Source organism: Artibeus jamaicensis, unplaced genomic scaffold, assembly GCF_021234435.1.
Source record: "Artibeus jamaicensis isolate MK-2021 breed Jamaican fruit bat unplaced genomic scaffold, CSHL_Jam_final scaffold_11, whole genome shotgun sequence".
In the NCBI taxonomy this organism is placed as follows: Eukaryota; Metazoa; Chordata; class Mammalia; order Chiroptera; family Phyllostomidae; genus Artibeus; species Artibeus jamaicensis.
The window spans coordinates 2536449-2555137 of record NW_026522027.1 but is presented as its reverse complement, the minus strand read 5'-3'; the positions used below and the strand labels follow the sequence as shown (position 1 = coordinate 2555137).

The following is an 18689-nucleotide window of genomic DNA, read 5'->3' as shown; positions in this document are numbered from 1 at the left end:
TCTTCTGTTGAGCACAAAATAATAATAATAGTATTATCAGCTGGCCTCCCTGCACCCCACAAGAGAGGGGTTTTCGGACCCATTCGGCAAAGGAGGCAGCCGAAGTTCAGAGAAGGAGACACAATTGGTGCAGGTCACACAGCAGGAGGATGACAGAGGCAGGATTAAAATTCCAGATTTGATACTTTGTCCGCTGCCTCACTCCTCTATGAAAGACATTCCTTCCTTTATTATAAAAGACACCTCGAAGGCTCAGAGAGGTGAAGACACCTAACACAGGGTCACACAGCAAACCATAAGTGGGGCTCAGATTCCAAGGCCGGGCGGCAGAGAAGGGGGCCAGTGCCAAATGACCTTACCAGCAGCCATTCACTTTCTCTCTCAACACGATGCCAAGTGACCTCACCTATGACTGAGGTGCTAGTCACTGTTGGGAGTGGGGGTGCCCAACGGGGCCTGGGGAACAGATAACATCTTTACGAACACAGCCACTATTTTAACTGCCATAGGTAAATCTTATCTATGAGCTAAGAGAAGCAAAGCAAGAGTAAAGGTATAACTTTAACGGAACACAATATAATAAATACAATACGAGCAGTCCCTTACATTAAAGCCAGGACATGGGGACCCTTAGTCATTTCATGGTTTGCTCTTGTTTCTGTATTCAGACATGGTGACACAGTGGTCCTGAGCGCATCTCGTTCCATCCCGGTCACAGTGTGGCCCTGTGTGATGGTCGCAGTCTGTGTTGGTGGGTCGCAGAACACTATGATCTCACTGAGTGCCAGGCCAACCCCCGGCCAGCCAGCAGGGGCTGCCTTTCTCTCTCTTACTTGGAAAACTGGCCAGTTCCCTCACTGCACCCCTGGTCTTCTTTCTCTTCCCTTCTGGAGTCTTGTACTTATTTACAAAAAGGTCACAGAGACTGTTGTCCTGTTTCATTCATTCTTTTTTTTTTTTTCTTAATCCTCACCTAAGGACATGCTTATTGAGTTTAGAGAGAGGAGAAAGGAAGGAGAGAGAGAAGGAGAGAAATATGGATTGGTTGCCTCTCATATGTGCGCCAACTGGGGACTGAACCTACGTCCTACGCATGTGCCCTTGCCAGGAATCAAGTCTATGACCTTTCGGTTTACCGGATGACGTTCCAACCAACTGAGCCACACTGGCTAGGGCTCTCCTTTCTTTCTTTAATAATAATGTACGTTCATTCACTTGCGTAAGTATACAGCTTAATGATTCTTTACATATTTGTACACATGTGTAACTACCACCCAGACAGAGATTGTAAGGGCTTCTCACCATTGCTCCTTTGGGGCAACGCCCAGCCAAAGATAACCCCTACTGTGATTTCCCTCACCCCTGACTAGTTTTGCCTGGTCTAGAACTTCATATAAATGGAACTATAAAGTATGCTTTCTTTGTCTAAGGCTTCTTGAACTCAACACGAAGTTTTTGAGCTTCATCCATGTTGCTGAAGCCATTAGTTGGCTTTTTCATTGCTGTGTAGTATTCCACAGGCAATCCACTGTTTTTCCATTCACTTCTTTAAAAAAAAAAGATTTTACTTATTTATTTTTAGACAGAGGAGAAGGGAGGGAGACAGAAAGGGAGAGATACATCAATGTGCGGTTGCCTCTCATGCGCCCCCTACTGGGGACCTGCCCCACAACTCAGGCATGTGCCCTGACTGGGAATCGAACCAAAGACCCTTTGATTTTCAGGCTGGCACTCGATCCACTGAGGCACACCAGCTAGGGCTCCATTCACTTCTTGATGGACATTTGCATTATTTCCCAGACTGATCATTTTAGAAAGATCTGATCGTGTCCCCAGCTGACTGAGACACTCTCAAAGGTTGTCCACCTTTCTCAGAATTAATTCAAATCCCTTCTCAGGGCCTGTAGTGCCCTGGCCCCTGCCTGGTCTTCTGCCTCACTTTCCACTCTTTCCCCTCATTCTCTGAGCTCCAGGTCCACTGCTCTCCTCCGAGTTTGAGTGGTTCCTGCTACTTCCCATCTGTAGGTCTTTGCATCTGCTGCTCCCTCTGCTTTGTCATGCTCTCGGCTCCCACCCCAACCTGCTTCATAGGCTAAATCTTCCCTGTCTTTGAGACCATCACTTGAATGACCTCCAGGGAAGCTTCACAGACCGGTCTGCCCTTCCAGGCTCCACACTCCTTGTAGCTCCCCCCCACTTTTTCCTTCATTATGCTCGTTGTAAATAACAATTTGTGTGATTAGTTGATGAACATCTGTCTCCCCCATCAGACTGTGAGCTCTGTGAAGACAGGCCCTGGTTCTGTTTTAATCCGCAGGCCACCCAGACCAAAACCGCACACTGCAGGTACTCATGAAATATTTGGTGAGTGCCAAGCGTTGAATAGGCCCCTCTGGGAACCTCAGCACTGCCCCCCAAACACACAGACTTTCTCCTGAGAACTGCCAGGGAACTGGAGTCCTGCCATTTCACTCCTTGGCAGCTGCGGGGGACCCACCCAGGGGCGGGTGTTGGCGCCCACAGCGGACGCTGATTTGGCCCAGTTGGGCAAGGCCAGGGTTGCCTGCGGGGAGGTTACTCATCCTGGGCTCAGGTAAGAGGAGCTGGGTTGGGAAGCCGCACACTGAGGGGTGACGCCAAGGGAGCAGGATCGAAGCATGGCCCCTGCCAGGAACGCAGGTGCCCGGGCAGTGATCTGGACTACGGGTTGGCTGCTGCTGCCGATACTGCTTCGAGAAGGTGGGTCTGCTGCAGGGAGGGCCGGAGGGGGTAGAGTGGAGGCTCTGGGGAGGAGGGTCCCCTCGCTCCCTACACACACAGAGGGCTGAGGGAAGGATGTCCGCATCCTGAGCAGAAGGGCTGTGGGAAAAAAAAAATCATCTGCCCTGGTCAGAGGGGGCTTGTGGAAAGGGATCCCATCCTGAGTGGAGAAGTGTAGGAAGGAGCTCCTGGTCCATGGCGAGGTTCTCCCAGGACCCAGGTTAGGGATCCCTCACGTTGGGCGTAAGGCGCTGTGGGAAAGACAGTCTCAACTGTAGGCATAGGGGGCTTGAAGGAAAGGGACGCAATGTATCCCACGACTCCAGATCTGTGGGAAGATTTTCCTTACTCCAGCCCTAGAAAAGGTCGTGCCGTCGGATTGTCTCCTCCTGCGGATACAGGGCGTGGGAAGGACTATTTCTCCTTGCCAGGCCGGGGGTGGAGGAAGTTTAACTAGGGGTCGCTCATTCTGCTCCGCCCCGCGTCCCCAGGAGCACAGGCCCTGGAGTGCTACAGCTGCGTGCAGAAAGCAGATGACGGGTGCTCGCCGCAGAAGACCAAGACCGTGAAGTGCGCGCCAGGAGTGGAAGTCTGCACAGAGGCCGTGGGGGCGGTAGAGACCAGTGAGTGGGGCCCCCTAGTCCATGTACCCACTCCTTCAAGTTCCTCTGGCCGGGCCCCACCTCCTTATAGTCCCGCCTCTCTCTCTCTCTCTCTCTCTCTCTCTGAACTTGGCCACACCCTTCCCAGCAGCCCCATCCCTCCCTACATCCTGGCCCTTCAGCCTAGCCAGGGCTGTTCAACACCACCACGCCCCTAAGCACGGTTTAGAGGGGTGAGGGGCTGAGAGTTGGGAACTGGGTAGGTGAACCAGGAGATCCGGGATCTGGGACCTCGTCCCCTTCGATGGAGGACCACACTCTGTTCATTTCTGCTCCACCACTGAGACCCCCTCTAGCCATTTCTGTCCCAGACACAATGTTCTCCTCTCTCCAATGGTGATGGAGAATGAGGCTCCGACGCTCTAACACACATCCCACCCCAATCTGAGGCCCCTGCTCCTAGGAGGCCCCACCCCTCCCCCATCCTGTGCCTTTTTCAGTCTTAGTTCCTTCTGAGGTCGCTTTCCGCGGTTCCGCCCTTTTATTACAGCCAGCCCTCTACTCAGCGTCTGTCAGCCTGGCAGACCCACGAGCTTTGCTTTTTTAAAGATTTTATTTATTTTTTATAGAGAGGGAAAGGGAGGGAAAAAGAGAGATAGAGAAACATCCGTGTGAGAGAGAAACATCGATTGGTTGCCTCTCCCACGGCCCCAACAGGTGACCTGGCCCGCAACCCAGGCAGGTGCGCTGACCAGGAATCCATCTCGGACCTTTCCACCTTTCCGTTTGCGGAAGGATGCCCAACCCATTGAGCCACACTGGTCTAGACTCAGACTTAGCTTTTTGAAGTCCCGCCCCTACGTTCGTCATTCTTTCCAATCACTCTTTTGGAGGGCTTCGCCTCCTCTGACCCCTCCTTCCCTCCTCTCCGCAGTCCACGGACAGTTCTCGTTGGCAGTGCGCGGCTGCGGTTCAGGACTCCCGGGCAAGAATGACCGCGGACTGGACCTTGCCGGGATTCTGGCCTTCATCCAGCTGCAGCAATGCGCCGAAGACCGCTGCAACGCCAAGCTCAACCTCAGCTCGCGAGCGCTCACCCCCGCAGGTCAGTGGGAGCCGAGCCCTGGGCCCAGGGGCGGAGCCAGAGCGGGCCGGGGTTGCTCCGGGTGATCACTGGAGGCCGCTAGCGGACGTAAGGGGCTGGGGGCGGAGCCACGCTCAGGGGCGGGGCCTAGAGTCAACAGGCGGGGCTTCATTGCCATGGGGTGCTCGTGAGATTGGACTCCAGAGGCGGGCTCAGTAGGCGGGCTCACAGGGTGGGGCGGAGCTAGACGCTGAACCAGCACCCTTGAGAGGCGGAGGGGTGGGCTGTCGCGACCCCGGGCAGAGCTCAACCGCTTCCTTCCATCCTGCAACCCTGGCAGGTAATGAGAATGCGAACGAGCCCAACGGCGCCGAGTGCTACAGCTGCCTGGGGCTGAGCCGCAAGGCGTGCCAAGGTACCGCACCGCCCGTCGTGAGCTGCTACAACGCCAGCGACCGCGCCTACAAGGGCTGTTTCGATGGCAACGTCACCCTGACTGCTGGTGAGCGAGCCCTGGGGAGTTGTAGCCTTTCTGAGGCCTCCTGGGCGGTGGTAGTCCTTTACTGAAAGTACCCCACCCCCACCCCCAACACATCCTGGGAGCTGTAGGCCTAAGTGCTTGTCTTGTTTTCTAAAGTGTCATGAGAAATGCAGTCCTATCCCCTGTATAGCACGGGGATAGGGATGCTTTTTGTTTGTGGGAAAAATACATTTCCATAGAAGCTTGCTAAGTGCAGAATGCAGAGAAATGCAATGGGAAATGTATTTAAATCTTCTAGTTTCTGCCCGGGATCTGCAGGAATCTAGTTCTGTCTTCTTAAAACTCAAGGGGTGCCCTGGCTGGTGTAGCTCAGTGGATTGAGCTCGGGCCTGCGAACCAAAGGATCGAGGTGGGATTCCCAATCAGGGCACATTGCCTGGGTTGCAGGCCAGTTCCCAGCGGGGGACGCACGAGAGGCAACCATACATTGATATTTCTCTCCCTCTTTCCTTCCCTTCCCCTCTAAAGATAAATAATTTTTTAAAAAAACTAAAGGAAGGTTAGGGTGCCCACTTAAGTACTTTGGAAAGGTGCCTACCGGCCTCTGCCTCAGGGAATCATGGGAGATGTTCTTCCAACTCCATCCCCTGATAGGCATTAGGGGACATAAAGTTCGGACTCTGAGACTAAATATTGGCGGTGTTACTGGGAGATGTATGTGAACAATGACCATAGGGGGCGTTTGTTTTTCTCTTTGGTCCTGTGAGAGGTGTTAGGCACTGTTGGACTTGTAGTTCAGCCTGTGTACTTTTCCTCTCGATGTACTGCGGGAAACGTGATCCATAAGCCAAAGACTGGGACACTGTGTCTCAAAGTGGGGCCTGAGTTGAGACTTTCGGATAAATGAGCCCTGCTTAGTTTCATTCTGGCTGGGCCTCCCCTCCCCGCACTTCAGTCACCGACCTACCTGTGTCTCCCTCCTGCAGCGAACGTGACTGTATCCCTGCCTGTCCGGGGCTGCGTCCAGGACGAGTACTGCACTCGGGATGCGGTGACAGGCCCGGGGTTCACACTCAGTGGCTCCTGCTGCCATGGGCCGCGCTGTAACGCCGACCTCCGCAACAAGACCTACTTCTCCCCTCGCATCCCGCCGCTTGTCCTGCTGCCGGCTGCTCCGCCCACCACGCGGGCTCCAACCACCAATGTCACGACTTCCACCCCGACCCCAACCACGACTGTCTCTGCCTCCAAGCCCACTTCAGCCTCCACCAGCCAGACTCCTCCGAAGAAAACAGAACCTGAGACCTCCCTGAAAGAGGAATCTAGCCTGGCTGGAGGTGCCATTAGTCACCAGGACCGTAGTAATAAGGAGCAGTACCCTACAAAAAATTGGGCCCATAACAAAGGCTCTGAAGCTCCCCTGGCAGGGTTGGTGGGTCTTCTGTTGGCCGTGGCTGCTGGCACCCTACTATGAGCTTCTCCACCTGGAAAAACGCCCCCTTGCCCTCCTTCCCTGGCCCTGGGTACCCTCTCTTCCCTTTCCCACCACTGGACTGGGCTGGCCCAGCCCCAGTTTTTCCAGTTTACCGCAGTACTGCTGGCTTCAGCTGCACTGGTTTGCGGCTTCGGGAAATAAAGTTACCATTGTATATATCCTGCCGGGTGTTCTAGCTTTTTGTGGCAGTGAACGCATCCCCCTCATCATGGTGCCTAGTCAGAATAAGTCACAGGAAGGGTGGAAGATAGAATGATAAGCTTCCTATTCCCTTTGTCCTAGCCGACCTAGACTCTGGGGGACCAAGTGGGATAGCAGTTCCCTCTTCTGTTGGCAGCTGGCCCTGCCCCCCGCCCCTCCATTTTTACAGGAATCCTTTCAGTGTCTGTCTTCCTTACTAGACTGTGAGCTCCTCAAGGTCAAGGACTGTGCCTTACACCTCTGTGTGGTCAGTTTCTGGAAACGGCCTCAATAAAATTTGAATTACTTTGTACAGTGTTTTGAAGGCATTATGTCTACCTCACTTTTTAAAAGATTTTATTTACTTATTTTTAGAGAGAGGGGAAGGGAGGGAGAAAGAAAGGGAGCGACGAAACATCAGTGTATTGTTGCCTCTCAGGCACCTGTGACTGGGGACCGGGACCACAACCCAGGCACGTGCCCTGACTGGGAATTGAAACAGGGACTCTTTGGTTCATAGGCCTGCACTCAATCCACTGAGCCACACTGTCCAGGGCAAATGCCAAGACCTTTTAGAAGAGCTGAGACAGCCCTGGGGGAAGTCTGGGTTTGAATCACTGTCATCTCCTGGGGTTTAGCTAGCTTGTGGGTGATCCCACTGGGGAGGGGGACACTGTGTGAATCCATGAAGCAGTGTCGTGGGGTGAATGGGGTCTTCAGCAATGCCAGGGAACAGAGGGCAACTTTGTTGAATGGGTTTGTACACCGCCTCCCGGACCCACCCTCCTTGCCATCAATCTGGTGTCTTAATTATTCGGTGGGTTCAGCCACTGTGTCCCAAAGGGCTTGAGGATGCTGCTCTCAGTCTTTGCTGCTGGAGACGCGGGGCTTGAGCCATTCCCTCCCCTCTAAACCCACGAAGGCATACAGGCCCCAAGGAGGAGAAGCCTATGGTGGGAATGTGAGAGGGGCTGGCAGGCTTTGGGACTGTTTGATGTAAGGCAGTAGTGAGGTGATAACAGTAATATTGCCATGCCAATATTTCTAAACTTTATTTGTTTTTGGAGAGAGGGGAAAGGAGGGAGAAAGAGAGGGAGAGAAACATCTACCGGTTGTTACTTGTATGTGTCCCCACTAGGGACCGAACCTGCAACCCGGCCCTGTGCCCTGGAGTCCAACCGGTGACCCTTCACTTGGATGACACCCAAGCAACCCAGGCACACTGGTCAGGTCACTTTTTTAAAAAAATTATTTATTTATTTTTAGAGAGAGGGGAAAGGAGAAAGAGGAACAGAGACATTGATCAGGTGTCCCTCTCATGCCTCCAACCAGGGAGCTGGCCTGCAACCCGGGCCAGTGCCCTGATGGGGAATCAAACCAGTGACTTTTTGCTTTGTGGAATGATGCCCAACCCACTGAGCCATGCCTATCAGGGCACTGGTTTTTAATTTAATTTTATTGATTGATTTTTGGGGAGAGAGAGAAACGTCGGTTTGTTGTTCCACTTACTTATGCATCCATCGATTGCTTCTTGTATGTGCCCTGACTGGGGATCGAACTGATATCACTATGAATAGGGAGTAGTATGAGGTAATAACAAAGCCATAGTAAATAATGATTAGATTGACAAAACAGAAAATTAATAAGAGCATAAGCAAATTACAGTGGTAAAATAGTAGTTATAGTTACAGGAATGTTGGGCATTGTTATTTATTTAAATATTTTAAAGGATTTTTTTTGGGGGGGAGGGGAAGGGAGGGAAAAAGAGACGGAGAGGAACATGGATGTTTGAGAGAAACATCATTCAGTTGCCTCTCTGATGCCCCCCTAACCGGGGACCAGACACACAACCTGGGCCTGTGTCCTGACTGGGAATTGAACCAGTGACCTTTTGGTTTGCGGGATGATGCCCAACCAGCTGAGCCAACACTGGTCAGGGTGATTGTTAGTCATTTTTAAAAAGTCTTACCACACGCTAGGCCTCTGCTAAGGGGGTTTGCATTCATCAGCTCATTTACTTTTCTGTTTTTTATTAGTTAAAATATTTTTTCATTTAATTTTCCATATAAATCTTCAGATGGGATGATTGGAGGTGCAGAGGTATAACGTGACTTAACCCAGAGCAAGCAGTCCACTTACCAACATTATGTGCCAGGTAGTGTTTTAAGTGCTGTGTCTGTATTAACACATTTAAGCTACACAACCAGCCTATGAGGTAAGGGTTAATCATTTGCCTTTTACAAGGTGAGGAAACCAGGCCCAGAGAGGTTGAGAAACTCGCCCCAGAAAGCACTGGAGACCAAATTTGAACCCAGGCAGACTGGCCTTATGGAGCATGACCCGAAAGACTGTAACTGTTCCCTTGGCCTGTCTGCACTTGAGACAGGCTTCTTCCTGCCTCTCCCTGACCTCCTTCTCACCCCTCCGTCACCCGGCCCTTCCAGATTTCAGAAGACCTCACCACGGAGGCCCCAGATGTCCCTTCCAGTCCCACCAGTTTCTTGCTTTAGAAACCTTGTCACCCTCAATTCTTTGGCCGCTCCTTCGAGATGTGTGTAAGTTTCTTTAAAGAGCCTCTTGGCAGTTTTACAGGCCAGGAAATGCCTTTCTCAAGGTCCTGGGAACCATCTCTTTGAAATGTAAACACCAAAAGAGGGAGCGTGTCTATCTTCCAGTTTCCCCAGCAGAGCGAGACCTTATCTTCAATGGGTGTCTCCCCCCCCCCCCCCTTGTAAAAAAACTACCTCCTGGACTGCAAAACAAAGGGTCGCTGGTTCGATTCCCAGTCAGGGCACGTGCCTGGGTTGCAGGCCAGGTCCCCAGTAGGGGGCGCACAAGAGGCAACCACACATTGATGTTTCTCTCCCTCTCTTTCTCCTTCCCTTCCTTTCTCCCTAAAAGTAAATAAATAAAATCTTGAAAACAAAACAAAACTACCTGCTATCATGAAGATACCAGAAAGTTTCCTTTTCCTTTGGGGGAAGCCAATTAGCAAACACAGATGACCTACGGAACCGAGCTCTCCATTACCCCTAGCTCTTGAAAACCCGACTGTCCCTTTGTTTCAGCTGAGTTGAGTTCACACTGAGTTCTGGCCTCTCCCTCTACTGTGATTCTTGAATAAAATCTTCCTTCAGCTGCAATTAATAGAATATTGAATGCCAACTGTCACTGAGAAATGAAAACACATTTTTACAAAGCCCTCCTTGTCTGTTCCACGTTGGCCTTTTTGGGTTATTGCCTATTCAAAGCTGGTTATTCTTAAGAGACAAAAGACTTGGGAAGAGCCTTTTACCTCCCCCTTGTCTGCCTCAAAGAACCCAGATAGAAAAAACTACTTAAATGGAGAGGGCTATCATCTCAGGGTAACACGAACCAGTGTGGCCGGCTGGGAGGAACCCAGCAAAATCTGTTAGACTTTTCTCTGGGTTCCATTGTTTCTGGTGGCTGGCAAGGATTTTTTTTTTTATTTTTTAAGATTTTATTTATGCCCTGGCTGGTGTAGCTCAGTGGATTGAGCGCGGGCCTGCGAACCAGAGTATCGCGGTTCGGTTCCCAAGTCAGGCACATGCCTGGGTTGCAGGCCAGTTCCCAGCAGGGGACACATGAGAGGCAACCACACATTGATGTTTCTCTCCCACTCTTTCTCCTTCCCTTCCCCTCTCTCTAAAAATAAATAAATAAAATATTTAAAAAATTAAAAAAAAGATTTTATTTATTTATTTTTTTAGAGAGAGGGGAAGGGAGGGAGAAAGACAGGGAGAGAAACATCAATGTGTGGTTGCCTCTTGAGTACCCTTTACTGGGGACCTGGCCCGCAATCCAGGCATGTGCCCTGACTGGGAATAGAACCGGTGACCCTTTCGTTTGCAGGCTGGCACTCAATCCACTGAGCCCCACCAGCCACGGCTGATTTTTTTTTTAACCAAATGTTTGCTCCCTGCCTACCTCCCCTTAGAGTCCAAACCTCTACCCCTCTTCTTTCTTAGCGGAAGATGCCATATACGCCCCAAAAGCCCAGTTTGTACTCAGGTCCCCTATTCTTAGGGAATCCCTGTTGGTATCTGTGCAATCAACTTGAATCATTTCTCCTGTTAATTCCTCTCATGCTAATTCGACTGTTAGACCAGCCAGAAGAACTCAGAAGGGTGGAAGGAAAATAATTTCCCTCCCCTACACTGGCATATCACACAGTTTCAGGCCGGCAGCTTGGTAACTAACTGTGAGTCTCTTTTTGGTACCTCCGTGGTGCAGGCTAGAACTTCTCTTATTACTCCTACTTTACGGGGGCTTTTCTCGTTCTCTGGGGGAAGACTCGAGGATTCCCCCTCTCGTGTGGCTCTGCTGTGGGTTCCTGAGGGGAAGACTCCCTTCACCTCCCCACAGTGTGTGCTGACCCCGTGTCCCACTGTGGCCTGCGGCGGGTACTCATGCTGCCGTCTCAGAGCTGCAGCAGTGCTGAAGGATGCTATTTTCTTTTCTTAAAAAAAAATACTTTACTTATTTATCTTTAGAGGGGAAGGGAAGGAGAGAGGGAGAGAAACATCAATTCGCGGTTGTCTCTCACTCATCCCCTGCTGGGAACTGTCCTGCAACCCAGGCACATGCCCTGACTGGAAATCAAACAGTGATATTTTGGTTCACAGGCCGGTGCTCAGTCCTGAGCTACACCAGCCAGGGTGAAGGATGCTACTTTCCAAAAAGGTGAAACCACAGTTCTGGCACAGATGAAAAACGGCCCTGGGTGAAAGGTTTCATTGCCCTCACCCATTGATGAGGAAATGGGTAAAGTGTTACAAGCCATGGCCTGAGTGGCAGGTGACTTGTAGGGCTACCAGCCGGGCCCTGTCTGGCCCATGCCCCTGTCCCCTGGAGAAAAGGTGTCCCGGGAACGTTATTGCTGCAGGGGCACTTGGCCCATCTGACCGAAGCTCTTACAGGGCAGGGGTCCCTGATCTCTCTGGTCCCAAGTCCCATGACGCTCGGCACCTGCCAGCCTCCAGAGCTGTGTGTGCTGCCAGTCACACCCTGTGCGGGGAGCCGCTGGTGCTCGTCACCACCACACTGATTTGGGAGCTGAAAGAAGGGTGTCGGTGGTAACGGCGGACCCAGGGGTGGGGCTGTGCTGCTGGTCCCCAGCACAGCTGGAAAGTCAAGCCAACGCCCATGTTGGCCCAGAGCCCGGCTAAGCAGCCTCGTGAGGGCTTCTTCCCTAACCCGGCTGGGGCTTCATTTGAAATGGGATGTGCCGCCTCCGTCTCGAGGTGGACTGTGCTTCTTTCCTCCCCTGGAGCCCAGATGGCCCCACGGAGGCCTGGCCAGCCGCCCAGCACCTCTTGGGTCACCCATCTCCTCTTGGGCCTCTGGCATTTCTCTGGGTGGGGAGGCCCCAGAGGGGCATGTGCTTCTAGACAGAGCCCTGAGTATCTCTGCCCGCCCTCGGGGTGGTGCTCTGTGCCTCTCCCCGCAGGCAAAATGGTGTGGTTTCCCTTCCCAAAAAAACGTTACCACCAGTTCACAGGAGAGACTTCAGAGAACACATGTACAGGTGATGAGAAACGCTGAAATAAATTTGTAACTGGGCCTCAAAGCGGTCAACATCCAGAGGCAGAAAATCAACCGTGTCTGGCCAGGCAGGACTCCTTCGCGACGCTGTTCGTTTACTCTCGGTGGAGCGTCACTAGGATAGTTTCGGGCAAGGCCAGGGGGCGGTGAGCCAGGAGGGAGTGCTAGACAAGACGCCAGGTGATCCCTGCTGCCTGTCACAAAGGTGGTACATCTCTGGAGGTGTCCTGTGGCGGGGGAGTCCCAGACACAGTCTGTCCCGATGGGGCGCCGTAGAGCTGGGGTAGGGCACTCGCAAGTACGGGCAAGGACAGAAGAAAGACGTGCGCCGGGTGTGGTTCGCATCTGGACCGTGGCACCCCCCTTGCCTCCGCGACTGTGCAGCCACGCAGCGCTGTCCACTTCAGGGTTGCCATAACAAAGTCCCAAACCGGGTGGCTTTAAACAACAGAAGTGTGTTATTGCCTCACTGGTCTGCAGGCCGGAAGTGCGAGATCAAGGTGTGGGCGGGGCCGAGCTCCCTTTGAAGCTTCCAGGGCAGGATCCTTCCTGGCCTCTTGCAGCTTCTGGTGCCCCCAGAGGGTTCTTGGCTTGGAGACGCATCATTCCGCTCGCTCTCCTTCAGGTGGACACCAGTCATTTTAAATAAAAGCCCACCCTAATGACCTCATTTTTTTAAACTTTTTTATCGTATAAAGTTTTTAATATTTGTTTATGATTTTTATTTATTTTTAGACAGAGGGGAAAGGAGGGAGAAAGAGAGGGAGAGAAACATCAATGTGTGGTTGCCTCTTGTGCACCCCCTACTGGGGACCTGGCCCGCAACCCAGGCATGGGCCCTCACTGGGAATCAAACCAGCGACCCTTTGGTTCGTAGACCAGTGCTCAATCCACTGAGCCACACCAGCCAGGACTAAAGTTTTTATATTTAGGATTAGCCAGCTGGACTCGGTTTAGATGATCCCGGTTCTGCTGGCAGCACCCACAGCATCCTCGTTGGGAGCCAGTCGAACAGGCACCTTCTTCTCCCCATCAGGCCTGATCAGGGCGTTGACCTTGGCCACGTCAATGTCACAGAACTTCTTCGCAGCCTGTCTGATCTGGTGCTTGTTGGCCTTGCTGTATTGTTGTCTTCTGTCTTTGTCATGGCTGACGTGGGAGTCTGGGGAACGTGATGGTGGCATCGTGGTCAAGGTTGTTCCTCCTGGGGGGGGTCTCGTCCAAGGATATTTAGGCTGCCTTTGGGGCCGCAGTGTCTCAGGCCCCCGGAAGGGGGGTGACGTGTGGAACTTTTTTGTTGTTGTTTTTGTGGCTGTGGACGCCTTTTAGCTTTGCTTTCTTTACCTTCAAGTCCTTGCTCTTGGCTTTGGCTTTGGGAGGCACCGGGGCTTCCTGCTTTGCTTTAGCCACCGTTTTTATGAAAAGCTAATGACCTCATTTTAAATCGATTAAATCTGCAAAGACTCTACTAAATACAGTCGTCCGCTGCTTAAAGGTAGGGACACGTTTTGAGAAACGCGTCATTAGGTGTGGCAAAACGTCATTTTGTCGTGCAAACACCACAGAGGGCACTCACACAAACTTAGCTACACACCTAGCTATACGGTTGGTGCACCACCATGGTCTATGCTATGACTACAAGTTCACTGCTGGCGGGACCACGGCTAGTAAGTTCTCAAAGCCTCAGTGTCTACATCCAAGAACTGGGTGTGATAATAGTTCCTACCTTTAGGACTCTTCTCCTGAGATTTAAAGTTCATAATACTACTCAAGGGCAAAACCTGGCATATAGTAAGTACTCAGAACATGGGGATCTGCAGCCCAATGGTGAACCTGATTCGAGCTGATGCAAGTATATTTCGTCAGTGAAAGAGAGACTGGGGAAATAAGATTGCAAAATGAGATTCAAAACCAGTTTGTGTCTCGCAGGGCAATAGAACCTTAATCTCTGGGGCTGTGTTGTCTGCTGGATAGAGATCATTTCCATCAGAAGTCATTTGCATCTTTCTTAGACAGAAATAATTTTCGATTTATCTATCTTCTTATTTTAAAGACATTATCTGCAAAGCTCTACAATATATGTGCAGACCAGCATAGCGCATTCCAATAAGAACCTTGAAATTGGTCAAGCGATGGTCTGGTTTGACTTGTCCTGGCCGGGTGATGGAAGGTCAGCAATTTCTCCTGGAGCCGGGATGCCGGAAGGTTGGATCTGTATCTTCTGAAGTTAGTTCCTAGGATTCCTATACAAATGTGCTGTTCATCTATAAGCTGCGTGTTAGTCTGAGCCAGCACCTACAGAAACAATGTAAAAGAATGGTGGGGGTGCCCTGGCTGGTGTAGCTCAGTGGATTGAGCGCGGGCCTGTGAACCAAAGGATTGCGGTTTGATTCCCAGTCAGGGCACATGCCTGGGTTGCAGGCCAGTTCCCAGCAGGGGACCCACGAGAGGCAACCATACATTGATGTTTCTCTCCCTCTCTCCTTCCCCTTAAAAAAGAATGGTGGGGTGGGTTGCAGTTCTTCGCTGGTACCATTTGAGTGTCAGAACTTTCAGTCCTACTTCCCTGGCCTGGGGGCCGGGGGTGCAGAGGGTGGAGAGGCAGAATCTGCCACCGATGGCCAATGACTTTAGCCTTGACATCTATGTAATGAAGGCGCCACAAAAACAAAACCCAGAAAGAGGGAGCAGAGAGAATTCCAGGTTGGTGAACCTGCGTAGGTGCCGGGAAGCTGGCGCCCCTGGACAGGGCCTGGAAGCTCGCACGCTTTCGCCAGAACTTGCCCTTTGCACGTCTTCCAACTGGCTGCTCCTGAGTCATGAAATAAACCAGTCATCTAGTAAGTAAAGTGTTTCTCCGATGCAAGTCCAGGAAGCAGAGGGAGTCCCACACAAGATGCGTGCACAGAGGACCACCCAAGACACATCATCGTTAAAACACCAAAGGTTTAAAAAATGGGAAGGGGTGTGGGCGAGTGGCTGAGGTGAGGGGATTGAGAAGTGCAAATAGGTAGTTACAGCATAGCCATGGGAATGCAATAAAGTGCAGTATAGGAAAGAGAGCAGCTGAAGAATTTACACCATGACCCGTGGACGTGACTAAAGGTGGGGGGATTGCCTGAGAGACTGGGGGTTTCTGGGTGGAGGTTGGTAAAGGGGGACAAATCAGGACGACTGTAACAGCATAAGCAATAAAGTAAAATATAACTTAAAAAATTGAAAGTTTCTGTGAGCCGTTCTAGCAAATTGACCGACTCCACGGAGGGGGCTGTGAGAACCTGGGGGTCAGAAGCCAGGTGACAGGCTCGGCTGGCTCAGCGGTGACCTGACATCTGAAGGGGCAGGGTGGGGGCAGTCTTGTGAGACTGAGCCCCTCACGTGTGGGATTTGACGTATCTTTGGTAGATGGCGTCCGGTAGTGCCAGAATGGCGTGAACGACTTGGCGGTGTGGGAAAAATCACGCCGACCCATAGATGCTACTGGGTTCAAGTGTTCACAGTAACAGGGTATCTACATGCCTACGAATGATCTCACCCACAAGATACTTACCATTTACACATAGGGAACAGTGACATAAAGAGGAAAAACCTGGCGGCCACCCCTGGAATCAAGGGGTAGAGGTGACACTGGTCAGGGGGCCGAGACACCATGGGCTTCGGAGATGACACGCTGATGACCACAGGGCCCGGCAGGTCTCCTGTGGTGTCGGGCAACCGCAAACAACCCCGCCCTCTTCACGTGGAAAGAGCCGTTCAGCCCAAACTGAGGGACATCCCATGGAATAACTGATCTCTGCTCGTCAAAATGTCCATGAGAATGGACAGAGAGAACGAGAGGCCCCGCTCTAGAAGGAGGAGGAACCGAGAGAACGACAGCCGAATGCAGCGTGTGATCCAGGGCTTCCCTGGCTACCAGGGATGTGGCTTAAGCAATGGACAAAATCTCCAGAAAGGGCCCAGATGAGATCATTTATGTTCGATGCCGATTTCCTGACTTAGATGAATGTGCTATGATGATTATGTAAGAGAACGTCCTTGTTTTAGGAAATGCACACGGATGTGTAGAGAAGGGGGAACACGCCGGCTACTTACTCCCAAACTGCTCAGGAAAAAATAAGATAGCGACAGAGAAAAGAACAGATGTGGCAACGTGTTAACTTTGGGGAATCTGGTTGGCGGTATGTTATGGGAGAAACTCCCAGAAACTCGGTTCTTCTTCTTATTTTTTAAAAAAGGTTTTGTTTATTTTTAGAGAGAGGAGAAGGAAGAGGGGAGAAAAACATCAATATGTGGTTGCCTCATGTTTGCCCCCACCGGGGACCCAGGCATGTCACAGAATGAACCCACGGGCGGGTCCCTCTGTCCCTGTGGATTCTTTGCCTGTCACCGAGGAATTAGAATTTTGGCTCTTGATGCCAGAGTTTGGTGAAAAGGAAAGGAACTATTTATTCAGAAGTTATACAGACTTAGAGTAATGACTTATTGGCTTTGTTAAAATCCCAAAGTTCCTTAAAACGCCCACAAAAAAACACAGTGTCCTTCCTTCCCTGCCTTGCCCAGCCAGGCCTCTCTGGGGTTCCGTATCTCAGGGGGAAAAACAGAAGCCCTTGGCTCGGGTGGTCCCTGGTCCTTCCCAGTCATCTGTGCCTGGCTGGCAGGCTCCTCATGGTTCCCAAAACCATCAGCTGTGTCACCTTGATCTTCAGTCCTTATTTCAAACCCACGTGGCACCTTCTCATGGCCCACCCACGAGAGTCCCGTCATCCCTCTCCTTCCTTGCAAGATCTCCCATTGTCCCGGTCCCTAGTCCTTCATTGTCTCTCCTGCTTCCTTTCCACATTGCCGAGAGCTCTGCCTGGCTGCTACATCCGGCTTTCTTGCTTCCTAAGTCACATGGTAAAGGGAGCCCCCATCTAAGATGTTGTTCCCTGAGTACAAGCCGTCGCATCTGGCCACTTTGCCCCCTGCCCTTGACCCAGCTGAATACGATATATCTCTGGAAACCTGAAAAGCGCAAGCCGAGCGGTTGGCCATTGGAGCCCGGCTTAAAAGGGAGTACCTGCTTCAGTACAACGACCCCAGGCGCTACGGGCTCATTGAAGATCCTGCTTTGGCTCGTTGGACCTATGCAAGATCAGCAAATATCTATCCCGATTTCAGACCCACTCCTAAGACCTCACTCTTAGGAGCTTTGATTGGATTTGGGCCCCTGTTCTTCTGGTATTACGTTTTTAAAACTGACAGGGACAGGAAAGAAAAAGTTATCAAGGAAGGAAAATGGGATCGAACATTTAACATCTCATATTAAATCTGGCAATGATGACTATATGTATTACTGTTTAAATAAATCTATTAGTCATTAAAAAATTAAATAATGGGAGCCCCCAAAGCATGTGATTAACCCCCCAAAGCTGCGTGGTTAGCCCCCACCTGGATTTAAATCCTGCTGTCAATCTCCCTCTACAGCTGCTTCTCTGACTCCGCCCACAACTGCTCCCCCCCCACCCCAGCACTCCCGAGTTTTTCCCACCTTTCTGGGCCGCCAGTCAGTCCCGGTGGGCGTGAAATGAACCATCTCCAAGCTCTCACACAGGCACTGTCATCAGGGGGAGCCGCCGCCCAGTTACTCATGGGTCAAAGTCACTCCCATCTCCCTGGCTCAAAGCGGGGACACAGCTACTTAACCTATGTATGAGGCTAGCCAGCAGTTATAGACATGTAAAGTGACTATTTGCATATCAGATATGAAGCTGGCCAACTGTTGATGTGCAAAATAACTCTCAATGGCCCTGCTCCAAGTGTCCCATCCCCCAGTTCAGACTTGTAGGGGTGAAGATATCCTATATTTTTGGATATCCCAAGTTCTAGACCCCGTTGCAAACCCCTTTGGGGGGACCCTGGCTGTACCCTGTTACAGGCTTGCGCCCTGACTGGAAATCAAAGCAGCGACCCTATGGTTCATAGCTCAGCACTCAACCCACTGAGCCACACCAGTCAAGGCAAAATTTGGTTCTTCTTGCCAATGCAGTGAGGAATTACAGACCAGTGAGTCTATTATTGCACAAACAGGGTTTACTGGTGATGTGCTCTCATGGGAGAGAACAGGCCTTGCCCAGGTGGGGGAGAAAAGCCAGTAAGAGATCCTTTGTTTGGAGGATGTATAAAGTTGGCAGGGTGGGGGAAGGTGAAGAGGTTACAGTGATTGACAGGTAAAGGTGGTGCTACTTTCCAGGACAGGGGCGTGACTACCCAAGATGTTCACAGGCTTCTTCCTTTAGGCACTAGGGGCCCTTTCAGGCCTTGGGATGAAAGCAGTTTCAAAGGCTTTCTTTCCCCAAAAATGAAAAACATACATAGACCCCTGGCTGGTGTAGCTCAGTGGATTGAGCATGGGCCTGTGAACCAAAGGGTCGCCAGTTCGATTCCCAGTCAGGGCACATGCCTGGGTTGCAGGCCAGGTCCCCAGTAGGGGACCCCTGAGAGGCAACCACACATTGATGTTTCTGTCCCACTTTCTCCTTC

General features: G+C 51.4%; 1 protein-coding gene and 2 pseudogenes across 1 annotated transcript; 2 read left to right on the top strand and 1 right to left on the bottom strand.

Moving 5' to 3' along the window:
• The first annotated feature begins 2561 nt into the window (after nt 1–2561).
• Nucleotides 2562–6580, top strand: LYPD3 (LY6/PLAUR domain containing 3). The gene is made up of 5 exons (XM_037152341.2): nt 2562–2739; nt 3252–3383; nt 4297–4467; nt 4787–4948; nt 5914–6580. The coding sequence occupies exons 1-5, from the start codon at nt 2658–2660 to the stop codon at nt 6399–6401; spliced, it is 1035 nt and encodes a 344-aa protein (XP_037008236.2). The 5' UTR covers nt 2562–2657; the 3' UTR covers nt 6402–6580.
• Nucleotides 6581–13120: 6540 nt separating this feature from the next.
• On the bottom strand, nt 13121–15639 carry LOC119054399 (60S ribosomal protein L23a-like; annotated as a pseudogene).
• Nucleotides 15640–17085: 1446 nt separating this feature from the next.
• Nucleotides 17086–17528, top strand: LOC119054436 (NADH dehydrogenase [ubiquinone] 1 beta subcomplex subunit 4-like; annotated as a pseudogene).
• The last annotated feature ends 1161 nt before the right edge of the window (nt 17529–18689 follow it).